We start from the raw sequence: 21,402 nt of genomic DNA on the forward strand, positions 1-21,402 counted from the left end.
TACTTGAAAAATGAAAGCCACATTTTACAGGTCTGCCCCCAGAAACTGATGGTGTGCATCTCCCATGAATATCTGCACTCTTCTGTCTGAGTTGATCAGTATGTGAATTTGGCTGTACACAGTGAACAGTCTCTGAGTGCAATAGTGAATGCTTCTGATGGTCAGAAGTGCTCTTTCCTGGACCTTAATGGACACCAAATTCTTGTCCTATCCTTGCAAGCCTCTTCTCAAGTGCATGGATACCCTCAATAGTTCTGCAGGTGATAGTGCTAATCAAAGTGACAGTAACATCGCTACGTCCTGTATATCTATAACGGCACTCTTCAAATACATTTTTATACATACTGATATGACTTAAAATTACATGAAATAGGCAGCATAGAGCCTAGCATTTTGCCTTACCGTATGAGGTCAGAAAGGATAAGCAGAGTGATTTTGGCAAAATGCATTTTGCTACAAATTACAAATGTTGCTATCATTAGGCTCAGTTCAGCAGGCATCAGACAGGGGTTTGGGAAGTGTTTTTAATGCTTCTCAAACGCCTATGAAAATTCTGCACATGGCAGCACATAGTGCTGTTCACACTGAAGCATTAGCGTTGCGTCGTATCATGGCAAAACTGATGCCTTGTATCGAGCCTCCCATTCAAGTCTATGGTTCCGCTCCGCAAACACCTGGCAAGCGTTTGCAGTGCAGTTGCGACTCGGTTGTGACGCGGTTGCAAGGTGGTTGCGGAGCGTTAATACCATTTAACCTCATTAAAGGCATTTGTGGTGCAGTTTTAACGCTTGGCAAATGCCTATCAACCACCTCAAAACCGCACATGGGGCATTTGGGGAGCATTTGGGGAGCGTTTGAGGAGCGTTAAAAACACTTCCCAAACGCCTGTATAATGCCTGTCACACTCTATAGGGGCGTTTGGCAAGAGTTATAAATAAAGTCAAGTGTGAACGAGCCCTTAAAGTTTCACTAGTTTTACTTATTGAGCTACTTAATCGAAATTGGCTTAAAAAGAAAAAAAAACTGCTCTTTTATCTTGTTTAGAGAGAGTATTGGTTAGTTTATTTTATTTTACTTTAGGGGTCTGTTTATTAATGTTTTCAGACAAGATTCACAAAACTTTCATCTAAAATTCTAACATCTTTCTAAGTGGATATAATTGAAGAAAAAAGGAAAAATCCTGGGTAAAAGTTGTATGAATAGTGTTCTTTGCTTTTTCCCTTTTTAGCATCTTTCAACATTATTTGTGAACTGATTTTTTACATTTTTTTGTCCCTAAAATAATATAATGGGGTTAATGACGGGTACAAAAACTAAGCCACAGTAGTTGGAAGAGACTTATGCAACCATCAAAAGCCATCAGATGCCCCCTTATAAACCATCACATACTATCTTAAAGCGGAATTCCATCTGAAAGGGGACGTTTAATTTTCATACATATGACTGAAGTTTCTCTTTAATTTTACTTGTACTCATTGACTCCAGTACATTTTTAAAAATGGTTATCTTTTGCAAAAATCGCTAGATATGTTTTTCCAAATACTCAAGGAAATGAAAACGTGTTTATCTCTAGAGGTCTTAGGTCCTAGGTGTTTGAAATCTTTCTCCACATTTGCTTGAATTTACTCCAGGTTCCTCCAGCAATTCAAAGACACACCAGGAGATTAATCCATTTTTTTTCCATACAGGGCTGTTTGAGTATCTATGTGTGATGGAAATGAGATTTAATTCCCTTCTTAAGGAAGGATCGATGTGATTGTCTCATGTATCCTGTAATGCATTGCATAATACTGTACCATAAATACAGTAAAAATAAAAAAAGAATGAATGTATTATATAATATTATTTGAAACTCTTAGTTTTGCTACTGAAGTATTGCATTGAAGATATTTTCCTCTTTAGTTCCAATAATCATAAATCCACCAGCCTTCTCTATGCATATTTTATGATAGTAAAATTTGTGCTGTTTTCTCTTCCAGCAGGTACAAGCTTTGTGCATGAAGACCAGCCTGCTCAAAATACAGTCTTTCATTCAAAGGAGATCCCCAAGGGGACAAATAGGACAATCTTGGAAGTGTGTAACAGCACAAACGCACCCCGCAGGAGTCTACTTCCAGCAAAGAAAACAACCACATCACCTGCTGGTAGGCAATTCTCTTTCCAGATAACATCCCTGCAATAGTCTGCCATCTGCATTATCCCATCAGGAAGGAAACAATTTCTCATTATGTTAAATGAATGTTGTTTTCACTCTTACAATGACAACATGAAAAGTCTTCAGCTTCCTTTACAGAATCTAGATACACAGTCTACAGATTTAGAAGGTCAGAAAATATCAACTTTAGATTGTGTACTATAACACTGTGCAATAGCAAAAAAAACATATGTTGAAAAAGCTGGTGATGGCATAGGCATTACATGGAGCTAATGTTGAATGTTAAAGCAAAACATCAGAAATGTTCATTTGTTTTTAATAGAGTGGGGAAGGTCTAGAACTTCTGCCAGGTCTTTATTGATGTTTGCTTCAGTGGGGAGATTTGCTGTTACTTCCTTTGTTAGCGACAAAACAGGAAGCAAAGAAATGTGGCAGGAAAACAGACAGAGGTTCTAACCCTTCCCTAATGTTCATCATTAAAGTAATTATTGCACATACCTACAGATGCTTTCAGAGCCCATGAGTTCTGATTGAGTAAAATTCTGTACTTCCTGGCAGTGTCAGATTTAAAAAATGTATAATTTTTTGCCACCAGGGATGCACGCAAACATGTATAATTTTATGTAAAATGTTGGATGCATAGTTGGAAGTCGGCTCTGGGTTCTGGGTTTTATTCACCACTAGGGATACTATCTGTTTTGGAGATTATATGTTTACCCAATGTCTTGGTTTCCTACCAGCAAACTCACTTCATAGGACAGTGTAAATGAAGAAAAAAAGATCTAATCGGTTACTGGTACATAAGAGACCACGCTTTGAATAAAATTTATCACGCACTTTATTACATAAATGATTAAAATCCAAACTGGATCAGACATCAGGTCCTGAAATAAGTACTGTATATAAGTTTTACGTTTATAACTCCTCCTACAATAATAGAGTACTACTAATATCCACCACCCTATTGGCCAAATGCATTGTGTATATATGTAGTCAATGACAATGGCCAGGTGGTGACAGATCCTCTTGGGTGAATACATTTCTCAAACAGCTTCCTCAGCAGCACTTTGGGATCAAACAAGGAATTAGCAACATGCAACTACAAAAGTGCAAAAGAATGATTTATTAAAAAGATATATCAGATACAGCACATTTAAACCATATACATGTGAGTAGAATAGTACATGTAGAGGATCTGTCACCACCTGGTTAATGTCACTGAAGACATACTGTATATACACAATACAATGGCCAATAGGGTGGTAGATTTGGGTAGTACTTAAGCCGGCCATAAATAGACGGAATCTCAGCTGGTGCCTGCTGAACCAGTCAAGATTTGATCCATTTATGGGCAGGCTGATTATACTGAAGTCAACTTCAGATTTTTTTGCATGCGATTACTGCCAGTGGCTATAGCCACCAGCAATAATTGTTGTGTACTGCTGGCAGGATAGGCTTCCCATTGGCAGAGCACAATAGTGCTGCGGGGGGGGGGGGGGATTCCCCCTCCACTGACTGTGTTGATGGGAGGAATCCAACATCCATCCGTGGTTGCAGGAAGGAAAATCACATTATCTATGGCTTGCCTTAGAGCTAATGCACACTGTTTTTTGTTTGAATCTGAGCTGATTTCCTTCACCGTAGAAGTCAATATGAATGCAAAAGCAACTTGAAGCAGCTCCTTGCAATACAGGAACAACTCAAAGACCTTTTACATGTAGTAGAATGAATATTTTACCAAGTGATTTAATATAAATTATAGTTAAGCAGTTGACAGTTTCATTTTCTAAAATAGCTGTAAGAATTATGCTATATAATGGTTGATCTCCCAGACACAGCTTTTATCACCAGTTACTATTGCCCAGCACTGCATAACATGCCTTGAGATATTGTTACACTTTTTTGACTGGTAATAGTTACATCCGAGAGAGCAAACATTATATATCATCAGTCTTTCAGCAATTTGTAGAATGATGGTGCATGCTGTTTTACTATCCATGACATTGGTTCTCTAGGCAGGATATATGTTCCCTTCTCTGTGTCACTTTCAAGGACAGGAAAATTGACTGTCAGGATTAAATGTCATCTGGAAAAGCTCTGAACCTAACTCTTCATATGAAAGGGAAATATTCTAAATGTATTGGATTTGTGAAGAAGTGCTGCTGTATCACAGATCTGTTACATGAAAAGTTACTGTAAATTAGTGTACAGGTTTTTTTTGCCACAATCCTAAATCCTCAGGCAGAGTGTAGAGGTGTATTTTTTTCTGTATATGCCTTTTTCACAGAAAGAGTCATATCAATATGATCAACAATGTTTAAAACAAGTGTACTGGGGGTACCATTATGATGTAGTCTTCACTGTCTAATCAGGCAATGACTCGTGACAACTATGCAAGGTAGAAGTTTAGACTTCACTAAGTCCATAAGTGTTCCAGGTCAGTGAAGCCAGGATTTGGGTGACAGCCCCAAGCCTGCACCTTTAAAGTGTTACTAAATCCAGGACACTGCGTTCACTATATCTGGTATTCCACAGTACACACAACATGAAAAAGCAGTTATTTTAGTAAATATAAACTGCTAAATACCTTTTCTCATCAGCAGTATATAGCAGTCTTTTGACTTCTATCAGTGTCCAGCTGACCACTGTTTACTCTTGTAGGAGGAGTTTTCATTCTGCTCTGACTGTCCTATGAGGCTGCAGAACCCCTGACCCTCTGTCTGGACAGTGCTAGTTGGCCGTGTGCTGATCACATGAACTCTCCCAAAGAAAAAAAATTTTTTCCAGCTGTATAAACTAAACTGAGCATGTGCAGAGTGACTCCCAGAGCTATGTACTATTAGCAGATGGATTGGGGATCATAAAAGAAGGGAAGGATCAGAGAAGATTGGATCAGACAGCCTTTTTACACACTGTGAAGCAGTAACCCATTAGGTTCCACAGTGAGTATAACAAGCATGCTTTACTGCATATACAGACTGATTTTACTGTTGTGGGTTTAGTAACACTTTAGTCTCAAAAGTAAATTTTCCCTGCACAAAAGGAAAGCTGCTGTCAATTAATATTTAGTATCTACAAATTTACAACCAAGCAAAGGTTTTGGAACACCACCATTTTTCCAGATTTTACTGAAATTTAAGCAGTTCTAGTCCAGTGAATAAATAGGAATGGTACATTGTTAAGAGGTAAACTGCCACAGGTAAAAAAAAAAAAAAATTAGGTTGCCAAAAAATTAAAAATAATGTACACTTGAGAATTATATAAAGAGGTACTTTTCAAGAAACGTGCATGAGGTTTCAGTGTTAGATACAGGAGTAATAAAGGTATACTGCCCAGTCCTACTGATGGCAGCCTCTTAAACTCTATGAGAGGCTGACAACTGCTGTGGCTGGACAAGGCTGGACAGTGCACAGAGCGGTACTAACTTTTAGGGTAGTATGCATTCAGGGACAAATGCCCAGAAAGCAGATTTCTTGCAATCAAGGCATTCCTCCTGGAGCACATACTGCCCTAAGCCAGTGGTGTATTTAGGTTTTGTGCTGCCAAGGGCAACACAAAAATCAGAGCCCCCCACAGAGAGAGCCTGACATTGACCAACAACACCCCCCTGCCTTCCACTACTACTGCCCCCCATACACCAGCCACCATCCCCCATGGAGAGAGAGAGAGAGAAAGACACTCACCTTCACAGCTCCAGACATCCCCAGGAACGAGAGTCAGGCTGTGCATCCACTGTCATGTAACCCACTGCGTCTCTCAGAACCCACCAGGTCCCCATGCTGCGTGTGCCTTCTTCCGTACCTTCTTCCAAGGGGCAATGCTGCCTCCCCTAAAAAATGCCGCCCTAGGCAAATGCCTTGTTTGCCTTGTGGTAAATACACCCCTGCCCTAAGCATTAGTAACACTTTGCACTGTCCAGCTGTTTCCTGCACCTAAATGCCAGAGCCTCATGCATTGGGGCTAAAGACCTAGTGTGCATAGGGCCTAATCGGTTAACAACAACAGTCCTTTCATGTGGACATCATTACTTCAGTCACATTTTTTGCTAGAAAACAATAAATACTGATTCAGGTTACATCACTTTACATATGTTTGCACATCAGTTCAGCTCAGTTCAGTTTGCATCAATTTGCATCCATTTTTCAATCTGTTGTTTTTGAAGCAGTAGTAAACCGTTTGGAAAAAAAAAAACTTTCCACCTGCAAGGCAAAGGCATAATGTGCTAAAGGGCATAGCATGCTAGTTCATTATGAAGGACTTACCTTAAAACGAAGCCCTCCAGCGGCGCACTGTCACTGCTGCAGAGGCTTCCACCTTCACCCGGTCTTCCTTCCAGGTTTGCGGGCTGAGTTCGCTTGAATGGCCGAGCCACGATGTCACAGCCATGGCACACAGCTATATCCATGGCACATGGATATGCCATTCCTTTAGAAAACATGCTCCAATGACGTCATCAGCTGCTGTTCGCTAGAATATCTCCTAAATGGTGCACGTTTAGGAGGTATTCATTTTACCTACAGATATGCTTTATTATAAGCTTACCTGTAGGTAAAAATAAACATCGAGAGTTTACTACCAGTTGAAGTTGCTGATGAAATTTGTGACAAAAGTATAGGCACTTTTTTCAGTGGGTACCAGGGAAGGCTTTGGAAAAGCATTGATGAAGAGTGTGTGGGCCACTATGATTTGGACTACCCTTAGCCTGGGCAGGTGCTGCCTCTAGAGAATAAACTAACTGTATCAAAAATCCCACGATACATATTGTGTAACATTGTTACTGTGCCTGACAGTAAGGCGAAATCTAAAATTTTCGGTTGTTAATGGAGCATAAATAGAAGGAAAATCTCCCAATGGCAAAACTTTTTCCAGTTAAAAAGAAAATATTTCCCTTACCCGAAAGGGTTCTCTCCTCACTTCCTGTTGTGTCAAAGTAAAAGCTCCCCAGAAAAAAATCAAAAGATTTAACCATTCTGTGCTCTACCAAATATGAAAAATAAAAAAATACGAACCTACACCATCCCACCCCTTAAAACTCCAACCACCCTGCTGAAGACAAATGCCACATAAAATGATTGTCACACTTTGAGATTACAGTACAAAAGCAGTGATGTATCATACCTCCCAATGAATTAGAACACAACATTCCACTGCCTTGGTTATACAGCCCACAAAAATTTGATATGCAGAAAATGATTGGATAAACCACATAAATGCTTTTGTTGACTTCTATTTTACCTTTATCTTGGTTATTCAAAATAACAAATGAAGCAATACAGAGGTTGATAAAAGGCTTAGTGCAGCATAACACTTTTAGTAAAATAGTACATTGTGTATAGAGATGAGACCAAAAAGAGGGACAGGTTGCGAAAGGGACAGAGGGATTTGGTCTGAAGAGAGGAAAGAATATGTCACCAGTACACCAAGGATCTCCAAAAAGAGTCCAGTGCTTTATTTAATGATCACATCACAGCAAAAAACAGCGATGTTTTGGGGCCAAGCAGGCATGCCTAATGAAGGGATCCTGCTTGGCGTTGCTGTTTTTTGCTGTGGTGTAATCCTCAAAAAAGCATTGGAACCTTTTTGGAGATCCTTGGTGTGCTGGCAACATATCCTTTGCTCTGAGTGTTTCCGGTCTCCAGTCGGTAGTCACAGCAGCACCCACTTAACTGACAGCCATTTTCCAGGAACGCTTTGGGTAATAAAAAAAAAAAGTAAACAGCAACAAAAACTGTAGCTGCTGACTTTTAAAATACAGCCACTTACCTGTCGCTCGGTCCATCGGAGTCTTCACCACTGCTGCTTTCACCGGCCGTCTTCTCTCTCTTGCACCAGCATCTTTAGTGTGGGCACCCGGCTCTGACAGCTTGCGGCTTCACAGCCGGGTGCCCACTGCGCATGCGCAAGAAGCTCTGCGCTTTGTGAATGGCCCCGTAGTCTTCTGGGATCTGGCATATGTCCCAGAAGACTACAGAGAGGGAGGGGGGTGGACAATTTCTGCTTCTGATTGCCTAGGCGCTCGCAGTGGAAGTGGGAGCAGGTACCTGTGAAATTCAAGTACCCACTCCCCCCCCTCTCCCCGAAGGTGCCAATCCTTAATGGGGAGCGGGGGACAAAGCATTACAGCGGAATTTCCCTTTTTGGGTGGAACTCCACTTTAAGAGCCACCAGATTCAACAAAAATATAACTGAAACAACCAATTTTTCAGGAGATAAGTAATAACCCTGGGCACACAAAGACTGCAGACAATAGGAAAACAGCTATTACTTCACACTAACACCCCGCCCACCCCCCATCATGGTAGCCTTCATATCACACTGAGTTTAGTACATTAGATAGAAATCATGTCTGTACAATAGCTTCAACTTATTCCCTGGGAGACAGCACTCTGAGCCAGCCAACAATCACAGGGATAAGTTAAAGGTAACAAGAATATAACAGAGTATGTAAAAAGGAAATCAAGGCCACAAAAATTCAAAATGAATGACAGATTGAAAAAGAGAGTAGGACAAACCCCCAAAAATTCTTCAAATATTTTAAGTCTGAGCATGTAGGCCCTTTACAAAATAATCTAGAGTGGGTGACTGAGGACAAAGAGATGGCAAATTTATGAAATACTTTCTTCAGCTTTGTGTACTCAAAGGAACATGGGGGAACTCATGTCCATAATTGGGATGATATTGACATATCCCAAAAAAAAACTATGGTTCACAATTAACATGGTCCAGAAATATTTAGACAGAATTAACGTGAATAAAGCACCTGGACCAAATGGCATACACCCACGGGCCCTAAAAGATTTGAGCTCTGTCATGGCAAAACCATTGTTTCTACTTCTTTGGGACTCTTAAATGACTGGCATAGTACCACTGGATTGGTGTAAGGCCAATGTGAAGCCTATATTTAAAAAGGGGTAAAAGTCTTAACTAAGTAACTACTGACCTTACGTTAACTTCTATATTTGGGAAGATACTGGAGAGTTTATTAAAACACCACATAGATGAGTTTTTGCTAGAAAAAAATATTTTAAGTAACAGACAGCATGGATTCATGAAAGACAGAAGTTGTCAAATAAATCTGATTTTTCTTTATGAGGAGGTAAGCAAAACCTTGGACAAAAGAGTGGCTGTGGACGTGGCATACTTGGATTTTGCAAGTGTTGGACACAGGTTCCCCACACACGGCTAATGTGTAAGGTATAGTCTACAGGCTTGGAAAAATCAGTTTGTAAATGGATAGAAAAGTATAGACTTCAGAGGAAGAGACATCATTTTGACAATGTACAAATTATTAGTAAGACCTCATCTGGAATGTGCAATTCACTTTTGGGCACCAATTCACAAAAAGGAAATTGGGGATCTGGAGACAGTACAGAGAAGGGCAACCAAACTGATAAAAGGCATGGAGGAGATCAGTTATGAGAAATGATTAGAGGAACTTGATTTATTCTCTCTTAAGAGGAGATTAAGAGGGGATATGATTAACATGTATAAATACATAGGTGGCCCATATAGTGAACTCGGTGTAGAGTTGTTCACTTTAAGGTCATCACAGAGGACAAGGGGGCACTCTTTAGGTCTGAAGGAAAAGAGATTTAATATCCAAATACATAAAAGCATCTGCACAGTAAGAGCTGTGAAAATGTGGACTAGACTCCCTCAAGAGCTGGTTCTACCCAGCTCAGTTGATTGTTTGTAAAATGCCTGGATTTCTTTCCTAAATTCACAAAATTTACTAATGTATACTAATATTTATAAGTACAGTTGATCCAGGAAATATCCAAATACCTCTGGGGGATCAGGAAGTATTTTCTTTCCCCAGTGGAACAAATTGGATCATGCCTTTATTGGGTTTTTTTTGCCTTTCTCTGGATTAACTGTGGGTATAGGATAGTGTATATGTAGGTTTTCATTTTTTTTTTTAACTGGATGAACTTGTGTCATTTTTCAATCAGATTAACTGTGTAAGCAAAATGCTGATGCTCTTACATTGTCCAAATAACAGGCTGGGGCAGAAAAGGTGACTAAGGAAGCAGAAATTCAACAGTTTGGGTATACCGTGTATGTGGGCCATATAACTGAGACCCTGATATTATTTTTAAAAAATATATAAAGGAATGCGCTAGATAACAAATCATATGAAAATGCAGATAAATACATAAATAAAATAAAAAATATATTTATAAATGTCCGTAATTCATATATAAGTCCAAACACCAATATAAGTGATTGAAAAAATCTCTTCAAACAAGAAAAAACACCGTGTAGCAAAATCCACCACCAAATGAAATGGGCAAACTCACCAGAGCTATTTGTTGATCAAATTATAAATCAGCAAAAATAGCAATTGCTCTGGGAGCGATGATCTGTTGGAGTATCCAGGAGCAATAGACTGCAATCAGCCAAATCAGCACACATGGAACAGCCATAACTGCAAGTGGTCATGATGCCTTCATAACTTTAGAAATGCTCGGGGAATCAAAGAAGAGTATCATGGTGCAGTATATTAAAACAAAGATCATTTTTATTGTAGCCTTATATATGTACTCACAAGAAAGGTGTCCAACCGACACCAGCAATATCAGTCTCAAAAAGCTAAAGCAGGGACGAGCCTCGCTCACCGCGATCACAGCCGACAGTCTCGAGGAGCGTTCTGACGTCACATCCACTAAGCCCCTCCCTACGCGTTTCATCATCCGACGTCTTCAAGGGGCTGCCCACAGCCGGGTGCCCACACTATAGATGCTGGCATCAGGGAGAGAAGACGGCCGGTGAAACCAGCGGTCGTGAAGACACCACTGGACTGAGGGACAGGTAAGTGGCTGTATTTTAAAAATCAGCAGCCACAGTTTTTGTTTTTTCTTCAGCTGGAACTCCGCTTTAAAAGGGATACTAAACCTTGGACCCTGCATTCACTATATCTGGTCTCCCACAGTACACAGAACATGGAAATGCAATTATTTTAGTAAATATAAACTATTAAATACCTTTTCTCATCAGCAGTTAGAGCAGTCTAGTGACTTCAACAGAGCACTGGTTAAAGCTTGTAGGAGGAATTTTCTTTCTGCTGTAGGAGGATGTGAAACCTCTGACCCTCTGTCTGGACAGTGCTGATTGGCCCTGTGCTGATCACATGCACTCTCCCAAGAAAACAAAAAACCTCTCTAACAATACACAGCAAACTCAGCATGTGCATGTGACTACGGATTCAGTCTGTATCAGGTGGTCATTTCAACAAGAGGAGGGGAAGAGAAGAAAGGATCAAACAGCTTTATTACACAATGCAGAGGATTAACCCCTTAGATTCCACAGTGAGTAAAAAAAACTCTCTACCAATACACACCAAACTGAGCATGTGCAGCTTGCCCCCAAGGCTCTGTTCTATCAGAAGACGGACTGGGGACAGAAGAAGAAGGGGAGGATCAGAGAAGTCAGGATCAACCATCCTTTTTAAACAATGCATAGGATTAACCCCTTAGGTTCCACGGCGAGTATAACAAGCATGCTTTACTGCATAGACAAACTGATATTACTGTTGTGGGTTTAGTAACACTTTAAAGCACATACTAAAATACGCCAATGAATGCAGTTAAACTGACTTAGCTTTGGCCTCTTGTAAGCCCCTGCACAGCAGCACTCAGATATTCTGCATTTCCATGTACTGGCAGAGAACACGCCAACAACCGGAGAGTAAAGAGATGACCTTATCAGTCTGATGGTGCCCCTTTACTGTCCACCACAGGATTGAGGCAGAGAAGTGACCTCTTTATGTTGCTTAACTACAGCAGGCAAAAATCATATCACTAGACTAGCTGTGTTGCATGAGCCAGATTAATTACAGAACTAAATAGACAGAAATACAAATCTTTTGGGAGGGGAAAAAGCTTAATTATATGTTTTTATTATTATTATACAGGATTTATATAGCGCCAACAGTTTGCTCAGCGCTTTACAATATAACGGGAGACAGTACAGCAACAATAGAGTTCAATACAAGAGGGAAAGGAGGGCCCTGCTCCTTGGATCTTTCAATCTAGGAGGGAGGGGCTGGTGGTACAAAAGGTAGTAACTGTGGGGGATTGACTGGTTGGAAGAGTAGAAGATTCCATTATTAGCTGAGGGTAGGATAGGCTTCCTTGAAGAGATAGGTTTTCAGAGATCACCTAAAAGTGAGCAGAGTAGGCGATAGTCTGATAAATTGGGGTAGAGAGTTCCAGAGGATGGGGGAAGCTCTGGAAAAGTCCTGGAGACGAGCATGGGAGGAGGAGACAAGGGAGCTAGAGAGCAGGAGGTCTTGCGAGGAGCAGAGAGGACGGTTTGGGTAATATTTGGAGACAAGATCATTGATGTGATTTGGGGCAGAGTTATAAATGGCTTTATACATTGTATTTATATTTTTTTCCAAACAATGTATTTAGCTGTTTGCCTCATTTTCTGGCTTAAGTTAACCAACTAGTTCTCTTTTTTGCATTGCTATTAAGTATTCAAATATGTTAATTTTTTTGTTGTATTGTTGCTATTGTTTTAAATAAAATATATACTTTTTAAAATAGATGTTTTATATCTTTTTAAGAATAATTTTATCCTATGACAAAGGCTTCCCAGAGCAGTATGGGTTTTCTAAGGAGGGCACAGTGTTAGTTAGTTCCTTCCAGGAGTTCTGTTTCTCACTAAATCCTTGAAGGGAGCCATTCTTAGGAAGAGGAAAAGGAGAATAAATCATTGATTATGTATGTGTGTAGATTTCAGTTTAGGTTATTGGGCTTTGTTAAAAAAAAATTTAAAGCATATAAGGGAAACAAAAAAACAAAGGAAAATAAGCCACAGGCTCAACCTGCTGGCTGCTATGCAAATACAAAGTTTCATTTTCAATAGTTCATATTTACCTGACTACAAAAAAGTATTAACCTGGATATGATAAACAGAATATATGTTGTATACAAAACCAAATGGAAATAGACTTTACTTTGCAAGTGCATTTGCTCCAGAGTATATGAGGGAGCTCTGCTGACTTCCATCATCCAATCATGCAAGAAAAATGCTTTTTTTTATTTTCCTTGTATGTGATTGGGTATTCATTGTAAAGTGAAACTTCACCTGATCAGGGACTTATAGCGGGACTGAGGCAGGCATTCTGACACTGGGTGGGAGCTGACTAACTGACACTGACATCCCCAGTGATACTAATACAGTGATCAGTGCTAATAAAAAGCACTGACACTGTACTAATGACACTGGGCAGGAAGGGGTTAACATCTGGGGCGATCAAACAGTTAACAGTCTGCTGTGTGCTGTTTTACATTGTTTGCTATGTTGTGTTTTATTAGGGAAACATGCTGCTTTGTATCTCTCTGCTGTGCAAAGAGATACAAAGCAACATGTCCATGCTGACAGGGGAGAAAGACCTGTGTGGTTTACACACAGGTCTCTCCCCTGTCAGCTTTGCGGACGATCACCGAGTGACTGACATCCCCAGCAGCCAATAGCAGTGCATGTAGGGTGGTACGCACACCCCCTATCCGGAAATGCAAATCACGCATATATCTGATTTTGCGCAGCCATGCCACACTGTAGCAGTACATCTGCTATAGGACAGCGGGCAACTGGTCAATAAACACAGAACCACAACGAAGTGTGTCTTTTATATCTGTCTACAGTTCATCTTTAAATTTTGTGTGTGTAAAGAGACAGAGTTCCAAAATATACTGCTAGTTGCAAAGTGTCTGCTTCACATCATTATTGTCATATCTTTCCATTGTACTAATTCTGCTTTTTTTGCCTCCTTCCAATAATTCATTGACAGTATTTGGGCTATTTCTGGCTACTTCAGCATTTGTGTGCGGGTCTCTGGAGATATTATGTAGTGGTGAAGCTACTCAGGCAAAATTGTCATAGGTAATAATCTCTAAACATGCCTTAGGAGAAAAGCAAACCAAATGAAGGTGCAATCAGTACTTGGTGGAAGAGCAGATGTCACGGAAGACTTGATACAAGGTCATTTGCTTTAACCCCATCAACATTGTAATTTAAAATAATAGGCAGAGTAACAGTCATAAGTCATGACATTTACAAAATATGAGAAAAGGATGTCTTCTCTGCCTTAAGGTGACCTTTAACCCTAACAATGAATTTGGCTGTTATGTTCCCTTTTGGTCTGTTTAATATACAATTGTAAAATACAATTGTAAACCTGTTGACCTTGTCAGAAATTCAGAGAGGTTCTGTGTCCTCTGCACATTGCCATTGTCATCTCAAAGTGCCCTCCTATTTTTTTTATCTTGGGTTACAGAATGATCATCCTTTACATTGTATACATCTGAGAGTGGGAGTGGTTGAGCAATTTAGCAAAAGACACTGGGCAGGGCTGACACCACTCAGCCCACAAAATGCTGTGTGTTGTTGGCTCACAAAGGGAAATTAGGAGCAGAATGCATTTCTGGAAGATCCACAAGTATTTTTCTGTATTTTCAGATTCTATAAAGGGATAAAATAATCCTATTGTGTTGCGCTCCTTAAAAATACATATGATCACTTATCCATGCCCAAAACATATGACCATGTAAAAACAAGTGAAAAAACATACATTAAATCCTTTAACCAAAATTCATATATAATAATCACTTAATTTATTTAAAAAACAAATTAATTCATACTATTAATATATATCCGTGATTATAAAATAGCTAAATCAATAATGCATCATTTTTAGTGAGAAAAAAATATAAATAAATCTCAAATAAAATTATTTTAAATAAATATACATATATACTTAATTAATATTGTGTGAAAACAGTGTCCCATATAACATAAAAATGGTGACTTTGTGCTTTAATTGATCTTCAATCCGTGATTGCATGTGAATCCGTGACTGTTTGTGAATTCTCCCATTAGTGCAGATGTAAGCTCACCTCCTTATCTGCCTATGATTAGGCTATATGTGCTTTTGGTTCTCCTCCTATGGAACCTGCTTGATTAAGACTCTTTCCTTTTTAAATAGTGGATATCCTTTATCACTGATTTTCCCCTCGGGGATTGATCCCTTCTCACGAGGACACAGGTCCTCTATACTCTCCTCTCCATACATATGTGTTATGAGAAAAAAATGTTCACAGATCCTCATAGGAACTCCTGAGTGTACCTCCTATGGGTGTATCAAGATGGCCCTTCCGCCGGATCACACGACTTCATCAGTTTCTGATGAAGTCATGTGATTAGTGATGCAACTAGTTGAATGAGAGATGGAGATGTGGTGACATCACTTCCGGCGGAAGGGCCATCTTGATACACCCATAGGAGGTACACTCAGGAGTTCCTATGAGGATCTGTGAACATTTTTTTCTCATAACACATACGTATGGAGAGGAGAGTATAGAGGACCTGTGTCCTCGTGAGAAGGGATCAATCCCAGAGGGGAAAATCAGTGATAAAGGATATCCACTATTTAAAAAGGAAAAAGTCTTAATCAAGCAGGTTCCATAGGAGGAGAACCAAAAGCGCATATAGCCTAATCATAGGCAGATATGGAGGTGAGCTTACATCTGCACTAATGGGAGGATTCACAAACAGTCACGGATTCACATGCAATCACGGATTGAAGATCAATTAAAGCACAAAGTCACCATTTTTATGTTATATGGGACACTGTTTTCACACAATATTAATTAAGTATATATGTATATTTATTTAAAATAATTTTATTTGAGATTTATATATATTTTTTTCTCACTAAAAATGATGCATTATTGATTTAGCTATTTTATAATCACGGATATATATTAATAGTATGAATTAATTTGTTTTTTAAGTAAATTAAATGATTATTATATATGAATTTTGGTTAAAGGATTTAATTAGAGATGAGCGAATCGAAGTATCCGAAGTGGAATTCGAGTCGAATATCGGAAAAATTTAGATTCGTGCCGAATCCGAAAAATAGCCTAATTCGGACGCGCGAATCGAAATTTTTCCGAAAATGGCGGCTGACGTGCGGCGACGGAGCGGGGATGTCTGGGAAGGCGCGCAGACAAGGCGCGCTGACCCATAATGCATGCCTCAACTACATGTGATCGCATCAGCCTATCAGCAGCCAGCCAGCCAGCACTGTGTAATGGTCGAGCTATAAATAGCGGCCATTTTGGAATTCTTCATTTGCCTGCAGTTATTGAACAGACGCAGACCGCTCTGTACTAGGGACAGGGACAGAGTTAGGGCCACAGAAACGATAATTGGGGACAGAGAAAAGTTACTTAGGGACAGAGAACCATTACTCAGGGACACAGACTTGTTAATGAGGGCCACAGAATCGTTTTTTAGGGACAAAGAAACGCTAGTTAGGGCCACAGAATTCATAATCAGGGACAGACAGAATTGTTACTCAGTGCCAGAGAATTGTTACTTAGGGCCACAGAAACGTTATTAGGGCCACAGAATTGTTACTCAGGGACAGACAGAATTGTTACTGAGTGCCAGAGAATTGTTACTCAGGGACAGACAGAATTGTTACTGAGTGCCAGAGAATTGTTACTTAGGGCCACAGAAACTTTAATTAGGGCCACAGAATTTTTACTCAGGGACAGACAGAATTGTTACTGAGTGCCAGAGAATTGTTACTCAGGGACAGACAGAATTGTTACTGAGTGCCAGAGAATTGTTACTCAGGGCCACAGAAACTTTACTTAGGGCCACAGAATTTTTACTCAGGGACAGACAGAATTGTTACTGAGTGCCAGAGAATTGTTACTCAGGGACAGACAGAATTGTTACTGAGTGCCAGAGAATTGTTACTTAGGGCCACAGAAACTTTACTTAGGGCCACAGAATTGTTACTCGCACAGACACAGAATTGTTACTCGCACAGACACAGAATTGTTACTGAAGGCCACAGAACTGTTACTTAGGGCCACAGAATTGTTACTCGCACAGACACAGAATTGTTACTCGCACAGACACAGAACTGTTACTGAGGGCCACAGAACTGTTACTTAGGGACAAAGAAACGCTAGTTAGGGCCACAGAATTCATACTCAGGGACAGACAGAATTGTTACGGAGTGCCAGAGAATTGTTACTCAGGGACAGACAGAATTGTTACGGAGTGCCAGAGAATTGTTACTTAGGGCCACAGAAACTTTAATTAGGGCCACAGAATTTTTACTCAGGGACAGACAGAATTGTTACTGAGTGCCAGAGAATTGTTACTCAGGGCCACAGAAACTTTACTTAGGGCCACAGAATTTTTACTCAGGGACAGACAGAATTGATACTGAGTGCCAGAGAATTGTTACTCAGGGACAGACAGAATTGTTACTGAGTGCCAGAGAATTGTTACTTAGGGCCACAGAAACTTTACTTAGGGCCACAGAATTGTTACTCGCACAGACACAGAATTGTTACTCGCACAGACACAGAATTGTTACTGAAGGCCACAGAACTGTTACTTAGGGCCACAGAATTGTTACTCGCACAGACACAGAATTGTTACTCGCACAGACACAGAACTGTTACTGAGGGCCACAGAACTGTTACTTAGGGACAAAGAAACGCTAGTTAGGGCCACAGAATTCATACTCAGGGACAGACAGAATTGTTACGGAGTGCCAGAGAATTGTTACTCAGGGACAGACAGAATTGTTACGGAGTGCCAGAGAATTGTTACTTAGGGCCACAGAAACTTTAATTAGGGCCAGAGAATTGTTACTCAGGGACAGACAGAATTGTTACTGAGTGCCAGAGAATTGTTACTCAGGGCCACAGAAACTTTACTTAGGGCCACAGAATTTTTACTCAGGGACAGACAGAATTGTTACTGAGTGCCAGAGAATTGTTACTCAGGGACAGACAGAATTGTTACTGAGTGCCAGAGAATTGTTACTTAGGGCCACAGAAACTTTACTTAGGGCCACAGAATTGTTACTCGCACAGACACAGAATTGTTACTCGCACAGACACAGAATTGTTACTGAAGGCCACAGAACTGTTACTTAGGGCCACAGAATTGTTACTCGCACAGACACAGAATTGTTACTCGCACAGACACAGAACTGTTACTGAGGGCCACAGAACTGTTACTTAGGGACAAAGAAACGCTAGTTAGGGCCACAGAATTCATACTCAGGGACAGACAGAATTGTTACGGAGTGCCAGAGAATTGTTACTCAGGGACAGACAGAATTGTTACGGAGTGCCAGAGAATTGTTACTCAGGGACAGACAGAATTGTTACTGAGTGCCAGAGAATTGTTACTTAGGGCCACAGAAACTTTAATTAGGGCCACAGAATTTTTACTCAGGGACAGACAGAATTGTTACTGAGTGCCAGAGAATTGTTACTCAGGGACAGACAGAATTGTTACCGAGTGCCAGAGAATTGTTACTCAGGGACAGACAGAATTGTTAATGAGTGCCAGAGAATTGTTACTTAGGGCCACAGAAACTTTAATTAGGGCCACAGAATTTTTACTCAGGGACAGACAGAATTGTTACTGAGTGCCAGAGAATTGTTACTCAGGGACAGACAGAATTGTTACCGAGTGCCAGAGAATTGTTACTCAGGGACAGACAGAATTGTTACTGAGTGCCAGAGAATTGTTACTTAGGGCCACAGAAACTTTAATTAGGGCCACAGAATTTTTACTCAGGGACAGACAGAATTGTTACTGAGTGCCAGAGAATTGTTACTCAGGGACAGACAGAATTGTTACTGAGTGCCAGAGAATTGTTACTTAGGGCCACAGAAACTTTAATTAGGGCCACAGAATTTTTACTCAGGGACAGACAGAATTGTTACTGAGTGCCAGAGAATTGTTACTCAGGGACAGACAGAATTGTTACGGAGTGCCAGAGAATTGTTACTCAGGGACAGACAGAATTGTTACTGAGTGCCAGAGAATTGTTACTTAGGGCCACAGAAACTTTAATTAGGGCCACAGAATTTTTACTCAGGGACAGACAGAATTGTTACTGAGTGCCAGAGAATTGTTACTCAGGGACAGACAGAATTGTTACGGAGTGCCAGAGAATTGTTACTCAGGGCCACAGAAACTTTACTTAGGGCCACAGAATTTTTACTCAGGGACAGACAGAATTGTTACTGAGTGCCAGAGAATTGTTACTCAGGGACAGACAGAATTGTTACTGAGTGCCAGAGAATTGTTACTCAGGGACAGACAGAATTGTTACTGAGTGCCAGATAATTGTTACTCAGGGCCCCAGAAACTTTACTTAGGGTCACAGAATTTTTACTCAGGGACAGACAGAATTGTTACTGAGTGCCAGAGAATTGTTACTCAGGGACAGACAGAATTGTTACTGAGTGCCAGAGAATTGTTACTTAGGGCCACAGAAACTTTAATTAGGGCCACAGAATTTTTACTCAGGGACAGACAGAATTGTTACTGAGTGCCAGAGAATTGTTACTCAGGGACAGACAGAATTGTTACGGAGTGCCAGAGAATTGTTACTCAGGGACAGACAGAATTGTTACTGAGTGCCAGAGAATTGTTACTTAGGGCCACAGAAACTTTAATTAGGGCCACAGAATTTTTACTCAGGGACAGACAGAATTGTTACTGAGTGCCAGAGAATTGTTACTCAGGGACAGACAGAATTGTTACCGAGTGCCAGAGAATTGTTACTCAGGGACAGACAGAATTGTTACTGAGTGCCAGAGAATTGTTACTTAGGGCCACAGAAACTTTAATTAGGGCCACAGAATTTTTACTCAGGGACAGACAGAATTGTTACTGAGTGCCAGAGAATTGTTACTCAGGGACAGACAGAATTGTTACGGAGTGCCAGAGAATTGTTACTCAGGGCCACAGAAACTTTACTTAGGGCCACAGAATTTTTACTCAGGGACAGACAGAATTGTTACTGAGTGCCAGAGAATTGTTACTCAGGGACAGACAGAATTGTTACGGAGTGCCAGAGAATTGTTACTCAGGGACAGACAGAATTGTTACTGAGTGCCAGAGAATTGTTACTTAGGGCCACAGAAACTTTAATTAGGGCCACAGAATTTTTACTCAGGGACAGACAGAATTGTTACTGAGTGCCAGAGAATTGTTACTCAGGGACAGACAGAATTGTTACCGAGTGCCAGAGAATTGTTACTCAGGGACAGACAGAATTGTTACTGAGTGCCAGAGAATTGTTACTTAGGGCCACAGAAACTTTAATTAGGGCCACAGAATTTTTACTCAGGGACAGACAGAATTGTTACTGAGTGCCAGAGAATTGTTACTCAGGGACAGACAGAATTGTTACGGAGTGCCAGAGAATTGTTACTCAGGGCCACAGAAACTTTACTTAGGGCCAGAGAATTTTTACTCAGGGACAGACAGAATTGTTACTGAGTGCCAGAGAATTGTTACTCAGGGACAGACAGAATTGTTACGGAGTGCCAGATAATTGTTACTCAGGGCCCCAGAAAATTTACTTAGGGCCACAGAATTTTTACTCAGGGACAGACAGAATTGTTACTGAGTGCCAGAGAATTGTTACTCAGGGACAGACAGAATTGTTACTGAGTGCCAGAGAATTGTTACTTAGGGCCACAGAAACTTTACTTAGGGCCACAGAATTGTTTCTCGCACAGACACAGAATTGTTACTCGCACAGACACAGAATTGTTACTGAGGGCCACAGAACTGTTACTTGGGGCCACAGAAACGTTAATCAGGGACACAGAATTGTTACTGAGGGCCACAGAACTGTTACTTAGGGCCACAGAATTGTTACTCGCACAGACACAGAATTGTTACTCAGGGACACAGAATTGTTACTCAGGGACACATAATCGTTTAATTAAAGAGTATGTCAGACAACATGCAGAGGAGTGGCAGAGGAGGCAATGTTTTAGGAGCGAGCAGACGTGGCAGCAGAGGAAGGGGTCGAGGCAGCACTATTCGCAGCCAGAGGCCAGTGCTCCCGGTGTCATCCAGCGGTCGTGTCTCCACCGACAACCCTGCCGTCGTCGATTGGTTGGCTCGGTCGTCTTCCTCTTCCCAGGTCACCTCTGACACCTACAGCCAACGGTCGGTGGGTACGTCAGACACAACCGTTAGTTGGCATGGCCCGGGACCAAGCCCACTGAAATCACGTGTCCTCTACCTGCCCCTGTCCTTTGGTGTTCCCTCACCAAGCGAAGTATCGCATGCTGTGGGCTCAGCCCCACTGTACAGTGAGGAAGAGCTAACAGAGGGCGGTCAGGAACGGGGGGAGACATCCGCCTTTTCAGCAGCCAGGCGAAGAA

At 40.8% G+C, this 21,402-nt stretch overlaps 1 protein-coding gene across 1 annotated transcript in view; it reads left to right on the forward strand.

The window, feature by feature from the left end:
• The window catches only part of MTUS2 (microtubule associated scaffold protein 2), a 783,807-nt gene that overhangs the window by 557,525 nt on the left and 204,880 nt on the right, over positions 1 to 21,402 (forward strand). Inside the window, exon 7 of the mRNA XM_089685846.1 lies at positions 1,980 to 2,144. Coding sequence (XP_089541972.1) covers positions 1,980 to 2,144 — 165 coding nt within the window. The remainder of the gene's footprint in view (positions 1 to 1,979; positions 2,145 to 21,402) is intronic.

Source organism: Staurois parvus, unplaced genomic scaffold (assembly GCF_062004578.1).
Source record: "Staurois parvus isolate SC_StPar_1 unplaced genomic scaffold, SC_StPar_1.0 ptg000387l, whole genome shotgun sequence".
In the NCBI taxonomy this organism is placed as follows: Eukaryota; Metazoa; Chordata; class Amphibia; order Anura; family Ranidae; genus Staurois; species Staurois parvus.